Below are 12,198 nucleotides of genomic sequence, written 5' to 3'. Positions count from 1 at the left end.
TATTCAACAGTTACCAGCGCCGAGTAACGAGTCAAACTAGCGCAACGCTGCAAGGACTGCAGTTAAATGTACTGCTTGTCAATTGGCCATTTATAAGGCATTAAATTGTAATAAATATTAGATGCAAAAATAAATTCTCTAGTATTTACATAAGAAATAACCAGTTAGAGCAGAAATGTATTAATCAAAAGTGTTGTAAAACACACGATTCGGCGTTAATCGCTTAGCCGCCACAAAAATCATAAAACAGCTGAGCATTACTGAGATTAATACATTTTCCTATCTCCATAATGCTACTTTATTTACCTCTTACGCATACTTTAAATAAATTAAATTTATTAATTAGTATACCTACTATAAACAAACTTCATTTTCAAATAGAATTATGAAACAACGCTGTATCAAAAACGTTCCATTGGAGAGCGTTTTATAGAATCTCTGTATATGTACGCATATAGATTTTAGTCGTATCGTTGCGGAAAGAGAGAGAGCGGAACGGGAATGTCAAAGTAATCACCGCGTGGCTAAAGTTGGCGCATTGCAAGTTGCAGCAGCTTAGAAAAACGGTGCAAATATGTCTGTAACACAGACAAAACAAATCAAATTTTACAATCCAAATCCAGCGAGTTCTGCCAGCTCCGACAGGTAACAAAAACAAATTCAAAAAAGCCAAGTGATAAAATATAAAGCGTGAAATATACACCTCTAATACCCATCCATCACGAAGGAGCTTTACTAATTTAAGCACGCAATAACACAAAAAAATCACATTTCACATGCAGATACACATACTCACAAGCACGTTTACATAAATACGTAATTAAAAATGTGTTATTTAAATACATACAGACAGACAGGCATGTGAGTAAACGCATGTACATAGATACATACATATTATGTATGCACATGTATATAAGGCAAATTGAATTTCGTTTGCTGCAGAAAATTCATATATATATATATGTATATATGGATGTGTGTGTGAATGCATATGCCTTTTTTTTTCAAATACAAACACAGTTACATACATACGCAGCGCAACGGCAGCAGATACAAAAGCAGCAGCAACAACAACAACAATTGTAGCTTCTACCTTTCGGCAATGCCTTCGCTTCGTCAGTTGTGCGATTAACCTTAGCTCAGTGAATAGACCAGACGTTTTTTAGTCATTCCCCGACTCGCATGCAGCACGTTGCTTTTATTTTTACCGGTGCCGGCAGTTCACATACAAATACAAATACCAATACCGATACATTTGTGCCCAAAGTGAGACGAAATTTGTGACCAACAAAGAAAAGATTTCACAAAAACGTAAAATTCTTAAGCACGGCCAATAAATTGCAGCACATGCAAAGAGACAGCGGCTTGTCGTTCACATTATTTTTTCTGCATTCTCTGTGTGGGAGTGCACCTCTGCCTCTCTTCTCTGACGCGGCACGTGTGCGTGTGCGTGTGTGTGTGTGTGTGTCTGTGTGAGAGTGATTGACCTATTTTGTTGTTGGCACATTTCTAACGCAAATATACAACGTCTGTTCATTGGCTAAAATGAGCAGCAGCATCACGTTTTTATGCAGCAAAGTTAACAATAACAACAACAATGATGATGACGGGACAATGCGAGCAAAAGCAAAGCCAACAACAGTTTCTGCAACAGTATTCGCTTCTGCCAACAACTTATTAACCACAGCAACAACAGCAGCAGCAACGCAACAGCAGCCACATCTGCACAATCAGTTGGCGAAGGTTAAGGCTAAAACCAACGGTCACACACACACGTAAATCATAGCATTATTATTAACTTTTTATTCATAATTGAAATCAAAAATTTAAATGTTTGTCTCACTCTCTCTCTGCCTCATTGTGTGTGTGTTTGTGTTTAATTTGTATTTATTGTTTTTGCATTTTGCCGCACTGTATTTACATACATACATACAAACATATGTACGTACATGACGCAAGCTCTAATTGTTTTGTTGTTGTTACTTACTGTGTTTAATTAACGCTCTTTTCTTTTGTTGTTCTTCTTTTGATTAACATTTATCGTATCACTGCGTATGCTGTCTGTCGGGTTGGCAGCGTTAGCAGCGACGTCGCTGCTGCAGCGCCGCAACAATTTCAATATGGCTGCGATCAAGCCACGTCTGTGTCTTCATTCGCTGCTGCCTACTTATCTGCTTTGCTTGCGCTCTCTCGGCCCTCCCCATCTCCCCGCATCGTCCCTTGCGCTTGATAAATATATGTAGCTCTCATGTCATCACATCCTGAGAGCGAGCGCATAAGACGCAACACGTGGCGTTTACTTTTGTGCTCCCACTCCCTCAATGCTTTCCTCTCATTGCGCGTACACATGTACAGTGTAAAAAATATAATTGCAAGTGTGTGTGTGCGTGTAAACTATAAATAAGAAATTGACGCAGCCCCCAAGCCATGAGGTTATTATACACTATGGGGCAAATACCAACTGCGAACATTTTCAACAAAGCCCGCACATGGGAATGCAATGCACACCGGCTTGTTTGTTTTATGTCTATATGTAAATTTGTTTGTTTGCATGCATGCGTAGCTAGCTGTCTGTAGACAGCATCCAAACTGTTGTTGTTTGGTCTATCAAGAGGGAATTGCAAAAAAGACAATAAATTGACGCTTTGTATATAATTGTTGTGTATACAGTTCATGTCTCTATAAATAAATGCACAGAAAGTTAGAATGCCTTATAATATAACCAGTCAGAGATTGCGAAAAATTCAAGCGAAAGTTGTTAACACATAAATGGTGCTTAAATTAAAAGAATTAGCATTTTGTTTTGATCATTCATTCAAAATGATATCAATTTCATTGATGCAGTTTCTAAACTGCTGCCATTACAAATATTCAACTATATATATAGCATAGTGGTATCAATTTTAACTCTCGTTGTAAATATTGCACGCTTTGATCATGTGATACACAACATTTATTAATGAAACCAATAGTATATGTATCTGTTTACTGGCGGGACGTGCAGTCAGCGTTAAATATGTTAATTGAACTGCTGTTTGCATTTAAAAGTTTAATTCCGGGCAGTTAAATCGATTTTAAAGGTGCGAACTAAAATTTAATACACAACACAATTCAATCAGCATCTAATTATAGCACAAGCACTTGCATAGCACAAGCTTTTATTGTTTGTGGTAGGGCCTGGCCAGCGTAGATAATTGCATGCACTTTAAGTATAAGCAAAAACAAAAAATGAATACAGTAATAAAAAAATCCGTCGCGTGCTGGCAAATCTTATCTGCAGCAGACTAATATCTTTATGACTTGTATGGCTAACATCTAAACCTTAATAATACATTTCATATTTATAATTGTCTTTTTGATTTATTTTTTCAGCGACGAGCGCTCCGATGTTACGGAACAGCTGTATATTGATCCCTCCACAGATGTGGGCAGCGAGCTGAACTGCTGCCCGGCATCGCCTACCACAGTGCCAGCCAAGTCGGCGCTAGATTCACAGTCGCCGCTGCGCCGTTCAGGTCGTCGGCAGCGCACCACGTCGATTGGCAATCAGACGACTACAGCCAATCCGAGTGAGGGCATTATACGCTCCAACAATCGCACAATATACACAGCGGGACGACCACCATGGTACAATTGTGCGGGACAGCAGGTGGAGCCTTTTGTCATAGGCATCTGCGGTGGCAGCGCTTCCGGCAAGACGACTGTGGCAGAGAAAATCATTGAAAGCCTGGATGTGCCTTGGGTAACACTGCTGTCCATGGACTGTTTTTACAAGGTGCGCAGCAAACTCACATAAGCCTATACACATTAAGCTAATAACTTGATTCGTGACAGATTTTAAATGAAAAGCAGCATGAGCAGGCTTTACTTAACGAATACAACTTCGATCATCCGGATGCCTTTGACATTGATTTGCTGATTGATGTGCTGACCAAGCTTAAGGAGGGCCGCAAGGTCGAGGTGCCTGTCTATAATTTTGTCACACATGCACGCGAAAGCCAAACGGTAGGCAATCTCAAATGCTTATTAGCTAATATAATAATATATTATTTTCGCATGTCGTAGAAAACCATGTATGGCGCCAATGTCATTATTTTCGAGGGCATATTGACATTTCACAGTCCCGAGGTACTTAAGCTGCTGGATATGAAAATATTTGTGGACACAGATCCAGACATACGTCTAGCCAGGCGACTGAAGCGGTAAGCCGAATGCATGAAATTTAGGCTGCAACAAGCTTTGAAATATAATATAGACACATATACAGCAATTTTATTGTCTTGCTAATCAAGTTTAACAGCTATTTATGCATGCTATGCATTTTATAAATATCAAAGTATATATATAAATGATTTCATCCGCTTACAGTGATATCTCGCAACGTGGTCGTGAGCTTAGGGGCGTGCTGAAGCAATATTTGAACATGGTGAAGCCTTCTTATGCTAATTATATAGCGCCCACAATGGCGCATGCTGACATAATAGTGCCACGTGGCGGCGAAAATAATGTGGCCATAGCGCTAATCGTGCAACATGTGCACACTCAGCTGCAACTAGTAAGTGCCACAGCGTAAATTATAACACACAACTAGTACTTATCGCATTCGAATGAATTACAGCGCGGCTTTAAGCTACGCGAGACGTTGGCCAACTCTTATAAGGACCAACCCATGCCAGATTCGTTGCATTTACTGCCACCAACACCACAGATTAAGGGCCTGCATACGTTTATACGTTGCAAGAATACCTCGCGCGATGAGTTTATCTTCTACTCGAAGCGTCTCATACGCTTGGTCATTGAGTATGCGCTGAGCTTGTTTCCATTTAAATCCACTTGCGTGGAGACGCCACAGAATGTGCTGTATGAAGGCAAACGCATGGCATCGCGCAAAATTTGCGGTGTTTCCATTTTGCGTGCCGGCGAGACCATGGAGCAGGCCGTCTGTGATGTGTGCAAGGATATACGCATCGGTAAAATATTAATTCAAACCAATTTGCGTACGGGCGAACCAGAGCTGTTCTATCTGCGACTGCCCAAAGATATAAAAGACTATAAAGTGATACTAATGGATGCCACAGTAGCCACGGGAGCTGCCGCCATGATGGCCATACGCGTGCTCTTGGATCACGATGTGCCCGAGGATAATATTATACTCGCCTCGCTGCTGATGGCTGAAATTGGTGTACACTCCATTGCCTACGCCTTTCCCAGGGTAAGCAGTACTACAGATCGGTTCTGAAAAGTTTATAAACATATTTTGTTTGCCTAACAGGTAAAGATTGTCACCTCGGCGCTCGATCCGGAGATCAATAGCAAGTTTTATGTGATACCCGGCATTGGAAACTTTGGCGATCGTTACTTTGGCACTGAGCCCTCCGATGTATACTAGGGCCAAGTTACCCAACAGTTGCTTAAGTACTTTACCTAGAATATAAAATGCAAATTCGTTACTTAAATTATCAATTGACAAATTCATGTGTCATGTGTGTTTATTAGTTATTTATCTGTATAAGTAACGTAACAATAGCTGCAGCAAATAGGCGAGACTGACTATTAAAAGCGCCAGACCCACATAGCGTTGTGTAAGCTGCGCCTTGGGCGACTGCTGCAAAGGTTTGCTGTTGGCGCAGCGTGTCCACTCCTGTTCATCATCCAGCAGCTCGCCTAACATGCTGAACTTGCTCACGCTTGTGATACGCACGCGAACACGTGTGCCCAGAAGATTGTCTCGCATGGGGAGCAACACTTGCTCGTAGCTTTTGTTGTGACCCACATAGTGCAGCTTGTCGTGCGAGATTTCTGTTACCAGAACCGTGTAGAGCTGACCCACACGCTCAGCATAGGGCTCGTAGCTGTAGAAGAGTTCCGTTAGACGCTTGGTGCGCTGCTTTACCAGATTGGCGGGTATGCGCGTCATTTTGGCTGCTGGCGTGTTGGGACGTGGGAAGAATTGATTTATAAATAAGCTGGGAAAGTGATATTTTTCGCACAGCGTTATTGTCTGCTCAAAGTCGTCTTCCGTCTCCGTGGGAAAGCCGCATATAATGTCCGTGGCAATAGTTAGACCGGGAACGCGGGCACGAAGAAACTCCACCACATGCTCAAAGTCCTTGCGGCAATACTCGCGTTTCATGTCCGCCAGCACAGAGTCACTGCCGCTCTAAAAACAGACAGTAACAAGTATAAGTTGGATGCAACTTTGTTTCATTGATCATCAATTTACCTGCACGGGCACATGCAAAAAGGCATAGACACGTGGATGCTGCAGCACCTTGGCCACCTCCTCCAGATGTTCTAGTATATATGGGGGATTGGTCATGCCCACGCGCAGCATGCAGTTCTCTGGTATAACCTCTACCAGCTGCCAGAGAAGTTCAGGCAGCGAGCTGCCTATATCACGTCCATAAGCACCCGTGTCCTCTGAAGTGAGCCAAATTTCACAGCAGCCCTCATCAAAAGATTGACGTGCACGCGCTACAATTTCCGCAGGCGCATAGCTCGCCAAATCGCCACGAGCATGCTTGGTCTTGCAATATGTGCATTGGTTAAGGCAACCACTGTTGATCGAGATTATCTCAATTAGTGGATTTTTGCGCACCTTGGGCAGCGCAAGCGGTGCGCCAGCTACACGTTTTCCGTTCACCTTTCTGTTTTGCAGCAGCCGAACGCTGTGACCCTTGAGCGTTTCTTCAACCACCTCCACCACACGATCGATTTGTGTTGTGCCTATAACTGACAAGCCACGCAGATATTCCGATCTGGGTGCACCTTGTGGAACACAGCCGGCAACCACCACATGTTTACCAATGCGCATGCCCGACTCTATTTCATTCCGAAACGTGTCCTCCGATGGATTCTTTACAGTGCAGCTGTTTAGCAGCCACAAATCGGCCTCCTCCTTTCCGCTCAACTTATAGCCAAAAGCCGCCAGCTGTCCAGCCATATACTCCGAGTCGGAATTGTTGTGTGCACAGCCCCATGTCTTCACGTATACCTTTTGTGTGCCTGGTATAACACTTTCGTGTATTTTCTTCTGTGGTTGCGGCTCTGTGTCAGCAGCTTCACTTACCGTCGGCTTAATCTGCTGGCGCCGTTTGGCGCGCACAGTGACGTTCTTTTTATTCTCATAACGTTCACGCGGCTTGACATCGTCGGCGGAGATCAGATCCTCAATATCGTCAATGTCATTGCCCGGCAAATCCACTTCAAAATCCATTATTTATTTCACCTATATATGAGCTTAAAAAAAGTTGCGGCAGCACATGTGCTTAAATCAGCTGTTAGCCAGTGTGACCACCTTATGTAAAAACAGTGCTGCAAAACACGATTTGGACATAAGATGAGACTTAAAGCTTTATCACAATGACTTGGAGATACGCTACACTTGTATTTAATATTAATTTAAGTATTTATTAGCGCTAAGCTTAACAATAAGTATTGTATAACATGTACTGCTCAGAAAATCTAATAGGTATAACTTACAAGTGAAACCGGCTAGTGTTATGTAAACACATATGCCGCATTTTCTGCACCTGCGCTACATTTATCAGGCATCGACGACGCTATCAGCGCGACAATTTGCTCAGTAGATCTTTATTCGTGTGACAGACATCAAGTTTAATCCTTCAGCATGCTACATATTAAATGTAAAGACACTAACCTCGACCCCATTCCGGTCAAGGTGAGTGGTGGGAAGTTGCCGCTATAAAAACTTCCGTATACATACAATAGTTTCATACACATGTGAGTACTGATAACTGTTCTTATCTACTTATACAGATTGGTATCATTGGTGGCTCTGGTTTGGATGATCCGGATATTTTGGAGCAGCGCCAGGAAAAGGTCATTGAGACTCCATATGGGGCACCATCAGACGCGCTTATCGAGGGCGCAATCGGCGGTGTACAATGTGTACTATTGGCGCGTCACGGGCGCAAGCATGACATTATGCCCTCCAATGTTAACTATCGCGCCAATATTTGGGCGCTGCGCCAGGTGGGCTGCACACATCTTATCGTATCGACAGCTTGTGGTTCCCTTCGTGAAGCTATACAGCCAGGCAATCTGGTGGTGCCACATGATTTTATAGATCGCACCACAAAGCGCACGCAGACGTTCTATGACGGCACCAATGCTGCGGTAAAAGGCGTTTGCCACTTGCCCATGTATCCAGCATTTTGCGAACGCACACGCAAGTCGTTGTTGGATGCAGCTAAGGAGCTGGAGATTGCGGCGCATGAGAAAGCAACGATAGTGACCATTGAAGGACCACGTTTCTCGTCGCGCTCCGAGAGCAATATGTTCCGTCAATGGGGTGGTGACCTCATTAATATGACGACATGCCCCGAAGTGGTGCTAGCCAAAGAGGCGGGATTGTTGTACGGTTCGGTAGCCATTGCCACCGACTACGATTGCTGGCGCATGGGCTGCGAGGGCGTCAATGTGCAGGATGTGCTCAAGACTTTCTCTGAAAATGTGGTCAAGGTGAAAAAGATATTAGTCAATGCCGTGGGGCGCATTGCTAACGAGGATTGGACAGAAGAAATACTCAATGCCAAGGTCAGTAAGCGTCATTGTAAATGTGAATACATCTGCTAATGTACATTTTTGGTCATATAGCAATGCGTCTGCAACAATACGATGTCAGGTGCCATGTGACGTCTTTTAAAGCTTTGCACGGAGATTACCAAAGATGCCATACGGCGTAAAAAACCGCTTGGTTCTACGAGCTCAAAGCACCTTAGACACCGTACTCCAAAGCTTCATTCCATTTCTATTGCCTTTGATTTCGAACCCAGTACTCGTAGTCGAGCATTTAACATCAAAAAAGAGAGCCCTCCTGAAACTCAGAGTCAAACTCAAATTTGAACTCTAGCATTTACCAAAAAGTAATAAGTATACATTTAGAATGAATTTATAAAGCTTTGGCATAGGATGTTTGGAGCATTAAATATCGTTTTCAGAATTCCAATAAACGCGTTAATTATTATGTATAAATGCTTCAACTGTAACTATATTCGGGAATAATGATTTATAAAATGTCTGTCGCACAATCTAGAATACTTAAATTTTCATAATTCCTTACCTCGTTAAGCCTATGCGCTACACTTACAAGCGCCATTCCAAGCACTTTTCATTTCAACCTAATTCAAATTGAATTTTTAAATAATTCAAAACGAATAGTCCTTTGTAAGTTAAATTATATTTTATTGTGTGGTGTTGGCGCGAGTGTTTTGTAGCGCAGTCTATTTCGGGAATATTATGAAAGCTTACGACAATCTCGTTAAAAGAAGAACAGGTCATGAGCTTATTGGCCATATAATTTGGCTTTTATACATACATAGTTCGTGACCAGTTGGTTATGAAATTTATAGCGCATACAAAAGTTTATATAGAAAATTACAATTAAAATGGGAAGTACACGTCTAGGGGCACTTGCGCTCCACTTGACTTTTTCCAGCTTCTTCATACTCCTGCGAGGAAATCCACATTTGCTGAAAAGTGCCAATGCTGGCAAGTATGGAGCCTCCAATCCAGGAACCAAATCGACGCTCTACGCTGCCGTTAGCTGAAATCATCTTCAAGCGTGTGTTCGAGGGTGCTCTTAGCTGCAAATCGCGATTAAGACGCTCGGGGAATCCTTGCAGCAATGTGTTGCCACCTAGTGGAAAACATTTATAAATTAATATTCAAACATTGTAATGAACTAACTTACCTGTAACCACAACAGAGCCAAAAAGCGACAGACGCACGTCAGCATCGCACATGCCAACGCTGGTGGAAGCTAATTGGCCAGCGCCCAGCATGGCATTATCGAAAAGGCTTTCGGCAATTTTAAAACGCTCTGAGCCAAAGTCCTGGTGGTAGCCATTGGGGAACTCGTAGTGTACCATGGGTATTTGTGAAGCGACGCGCTCATCAAAGGGATTCTCGAGCACCTGAAGCACATTCATTTGGAAGTCCTGCATCATAAGCTGCAGCATATAATTCTGCCACGACTGTGTGAGATTCTCGGGCAGTTTGCGCAATGTAAAACGTGCATTATCACGCTCCTTTACTACATCTTTGCTAGCGATTTTGTACACGGGTGACAAGTCAATACCGTGCTTCTCCAAGTGCGTTCGACACTGTCTGGAAAGAAAATCGCCGCCAAGTGGCGACTTAACTACAGCCTGAGAAAGCACATAACCCTCGTGCACGGGCACTGCGGAGGTGTGTGTAGCGCCACTATCAACTACTAAAGCTGTGGCACGACCGCTCGAAAAGGCCGCCAGCACAGCATTCTTTACCAAAAAGAATGCTGGTACATTGTATTTCTCAAACATTAGCTCTGTGAGTTTCTCGCGATTGTTGCGTACATTCCAAGATGCCTCTGAGAACAGCACAGGATGATACTCGGGCTCAGATTGTATAACATTTGCGTACGCATAATCGAGCACCTTCTCGAAGAGTTCCCAATTATCAATCATGCCGTCTTTCATATAGGTTTGCGTCTCCATCTGTGAGCGCGGAACATTTACATAGTTTGTGTCAACATAAAATTTGCGATTATCTGCATCTAAGAAGTTGGGGCCGCAAATTGTGAAATAAGTACATTTTTTAACTACGAATTTTGCACTTACTGTTTGGCGTTGCATTGTTGTCGGTTTTAGTCTCTGGATCTAAATTAGTGTCGCTAGCACCGTTTGTGCCAATACCCACAACAGAAGGTATCTCTGCTTTGGGAGAATCCTCTTGAGCGTAACCCACGCGCAATGAATGGTGGCCGGGATCAAATACCAATGCCCCAATTTCATCGCCACCATAAAGCATAGTCATCGTAGTGATTCGATTGCACTCACTTTTTTATTTTCCCAAAGAAAACAAACAATTTACGCGGTTTGCTTATTGCTATATTGTGTACACCGGTAAATGCTAACTTTTCATGGATGACAGTGCGTTTCTTCACGAACGAACTCGATAAGTATTCGATAGACTTAGTTGCAATTCAAAGTATAAAGCTACTTTACAACACTGAGATAAATAATAGATAATTTTTGTTTATTGTTTAATAACTAGTAATGTAATTACAATGAATGAATGCGTTACGGGAACAGAAAATGCAGCCTCACAGTTCGAAATAAACATATCAAACACGAGCGCGGAGAATAAGATAGTTTTAAATGATCTGAAACTGCTGCAGTTACTGAACTTCTATTCATTTCTAATAAACAACACTGAGCGAGAGTCAGAAGGCGCATGCTCCTTAACCGAATCCGATACATATGACGATTGGGGATGGAAACAATTGGCGATGTCCTTTAACATGAGCTATGTTGGAGTAAAGCTTCTGAAACCCTTTTCCGCTCAACTGCTAAGGACGCGCTGGAAAACTTTGAGACATATTTGTCCATTGCTAGCCAATTCAGAAAGCCAACTTTCAAGCTCGCTGAGGGACATCGTTCATAAGGTCAACAATATGCCGACAACTATTTCATTCTTATCACATCCATTAACACCGGCGCAGCAGCTTATACTTTCTCAACTGCCATTTTTGGAACAGTTATCGGAGACACAAAAAAGGCAGTTGGAAGGCGATGTACTGGAAGCCATTTTTGCGGAAGAGCGACAAGTGCAACTTGAAGTTCAGGAACTTTCTAGCAGACAAATTGATGAAGTAAACAATGAATGTGAAGAGATTATCAATGCGATTGGTGCTAGGGACATAATTGACAGCTTTGCTGAAACATGTAGTGTGTCCAGCGCTGAGGAACTTGATTCGAGCAGTCAGGACTCAACTGCCTACACTGTAAGCAACTGTCCGAATAATATCATTAGCACTGTGTGCAGTCCTACCAGCGCTGAGGACATTGATTCGAGCAGTCAGGACTCCACTGCCCGTCAGAGTAATATTATTATTAGCAGTGTGCGCAGTTCTACTAGCGCTGAGGACGTTGATTCGAACAGTCAGGACTCTGGAATCCAATCCCCCTATATTGTGAAGTGCGGGGATCGCGGTATTACCATTTGCAGTGCTAAAAGCGCTGAGGAAGTTGATTTTGCAAAGTCTGAGTTGGATATTAAGCCTGAGCCAACCGACGATTATTTCGTAGAACCAACCAAGCTGGTGGTGCGTTTTGTGCCGCTCAAGTGTGCTCATCAGTATGTTAAGAAATGTGTGGTGCGTATTAAACGCTTGCCTGTTTAAAAAGAGTAAGC

The 12,198-nt window shown here is 42.8% G+C and overlaps 5 protein-coding genes across 7 annotated transcripts; 3 read left to right on the top strand and 2 right to left on the bottom strand.

The window, feature by feature from the left end:
- The first annotated feature begins 383 nt into the window (after positions 1 to 383).
- LOC108596297 (uridine-cytidine kinase-like 1) lies at positions 384 to 5,475 on the top strand. 2 transcript variants are annotated; one of them, XM_017981890.1, is made up of 7 exons: positions 384 to 645; positions 3,373 to 3,775; positions 3,835 to 4,005; positions 4,066 to 4,202; positions 4,369 to 4,555; positions 4,619 to 5,212; positions 5,273 to 5,475. In XM_017981890.1, exons 1-7 carry the CDS (start codon positions 575 to 577, stop codon positions 5,387 to 5,389), a joined length of 1,680 nt encoding a protein of 559 aa, XP_017837379.1. In that variant the 5' UTR covers positions 384 to 574; the 3' UTR covers positions 5,390 to 5,475. The 2 variants fall into 2 exon arrangements, with proteins under 2 accessions (XP_017837379.1, XP_017837378.1); XM_017981889.1 differs by lacking the exon at positions 384 to 645 and adding an exon at positions 1,185 to 1,775.
- Positions 5,459 to 7,253, bottom strand: LOC108596298 (threonylcarbamoyladenosine tRNA methylthiotransferase). 2 transcript variants are annotated; one of them, XM_017981893.1, is made up of 3 exons: positions 7,070 to 7,145; positions 6,224 to 7,005; positions 5,460 to 6,160 (listed from the first exon to the last, which is right to left on the bottom strand). In XM_017981893.1, the coding sequence occupies exons 2-3, from the start codon at positions 6,941 to 6,943 to the stop codon at positions 5,501 to 5,503; spliced, it is 1,380 nt and encodes a 459-aa protein (XP_017837382.1). In that variant the 5' UTR covers positions 6,944 to 7,005; positions 7,070 to 7,145; the 3' UTR covers positions 5,460 to 5,500. The 2 variants fall into 2 exon arrangements, with proteins under 2 accessions (XP_017837381.1, XP_017837382.1); XM_017981892.1 differs by having other exon boundaries at positions 5,459 to 6,160; positions 6,224 to 7,253.
- Positions 7,254 to 7,555: 302 nt separating this feature from the next.
- On the top strand, positions 7,556 to 8,973 carry LOC108596301 (S-methyl-5'-thioadenosine phosphorylase). The gene is made up of 3 exons (XM_017981896.1): positions 7,556 to 7,681; positions 7,780 to 8,559; positions 8,620 to 8,973. Exons 1-3 carry the CDS (start codon positions 7,631 to 7,633, stop codon positions 8,656 to 8,658), a joined length of 870 nt encoding a protein of 289 aa, XP_017837385.1. The 5' UTR covers positions 7,556 to 7,630; the 3' UTR covers positions 8,659 to 8,973.
- Positions 8,974 to 9,194: 221 nt separating this feature from the next.
- On the bottom strand, positions 9,195 to 10,930 carry LOC108596299 (actin-like protein 6B). The gene is made up of 3 exons (XM_017981894.1): positions 10,623 to 10,930; positions 9,716 to 10,558; positions 9,195 to 9,661 (listed from the first exon to the last, which is right to left on the bottom strand). The coding sequence occupies exons 1-3, from the start codon at positions 10,816 to 10,818 to the stop codon at positions 9,426 to 9,428; spliced, it is 1,275 nt and encodes a 424-aa protein (XP_017837383.1). The 5' UTR covers positions 10,819 to 10,930; the 3' UTR covers positions 9,195 to 9,425.
- Positions 10,931 to 11,019: 89 nt separating this feature from the next.
- On the top strand, positions 11,020 to 12,198 carry LOC108596300. Its single transcript, XM_017981895.1, has one exon. The coding sequence runs from the start codon at positions 11,072 to 11,074 to the stop codon at positions 12,185 to 12,187; it is 1,116 nt and encodes a 371-aa protein (XP_017837384.1). The 5' UTR covers positions 11,020 to 11,071; the 3' UTR covers positions 12,188 to 12,198.

This window comes from Drosophila busckii, chromosome 2R, assembly GCF_011750605.1.
Source record: "Drosophila busckii strain San Diego stock center, stock number 13000-0081.31 chromosome 2R, ASM1175060v1, whole genome shotgun sequence".
NCBI lineage: Eukaryota > Metazoa > Arthropoda > Insecta > Diptera > Drosophilidae > Drosophila > Drosophila busckii.
The sequence above is the reverse complement of the archived record's forward strand: the minus strand, read 5'-3'. Positions and strand labels throughout refer to the sequence as shown.

Bases quoted from the DNA above. Each gene is read 5' to 3' on its own strand.
- LOC108596297 (XM_017981889.1), top strand. From the start codon at position 1,546: ATGAGCAGCAGCATCACGTTTTTATGCAGCAAAGTTAACAATAACAAC. The intron at 1,776-3,372 runs GTAAATCATAGC...TTATTTTTTCAG, and splicing joins ACCAACGGTCACACACACAC to CGACGAGCGCTCCGATGTTA. The intron at 3,776-3,834 runs GTGCGCAGCAAA...GATTCGTGACAG, and splicing joins CCATGGACTGTTTTTACAAG to ATTTTAAATGAAAAGCAGCA.
- LOC108596298 (XM_017981892.1), bottom strand. From the start codon at position 7,216: ATGGATTTTGAAGTGGATTTGCCGGGCAATGACATTGACGATATTGAG. The intron at 6,161-6,223 runs GTAAATTGATGA...GTCTGTTTTTAG, and splicing joins TTTTGCATGTGCCCGTGCAG to AGCGGCAGTGACTCTGTGCT.
- LOC108596301 (XM_017981896.1), top strand. From the start codon at position 7,631: ATGCTACATATTAAATGTAAAGACACTAACCTCGACCCCATTCCGGTC. The intron at 7,682-7,779 runs GTGAGTGGTGGG...CTACTTATACAG, and splicing joins TCGACCCCATTCCGGTCAAG to ATTGGTATCATTGGTGGCTC. The intron at 8,560-8,619 runs GTCAGTAAGCGT...TTGGTCATATAG, and splicing joins AAGAAATACTCAATGCCAAG to CAATGCGTCTGCAACAATAC.
- LOC108596299 (XM_017981894.1), bottom strand. From the start codon at position 10,818: ATGACTATGCTTTATGGTGGCGATGAAATTGGGGCATTGGTATTTGAT. The intron at 10,559-10,622 runs GTAAGTGCAAAA...CCAACTTCTTAG, and splicing joins CAACAATGCAACGCCAAACA to ATGCAGATAATCGCAAATTT. The intron at 9,662-9,715 runs GTAAGTTAGTTC...GTTTTCCACTAG, and splicing joins TGGCTCTGTTGTGGTTACAG to GTGGCAACACATTGCTGCAA.
- LOC108596300 (XM_017981895.1), top strand. From the start codon at position 11,072: ATGAATGAATGCGTTACGGGAACAGAAAATGCAGCCTCACAGTTCGAA.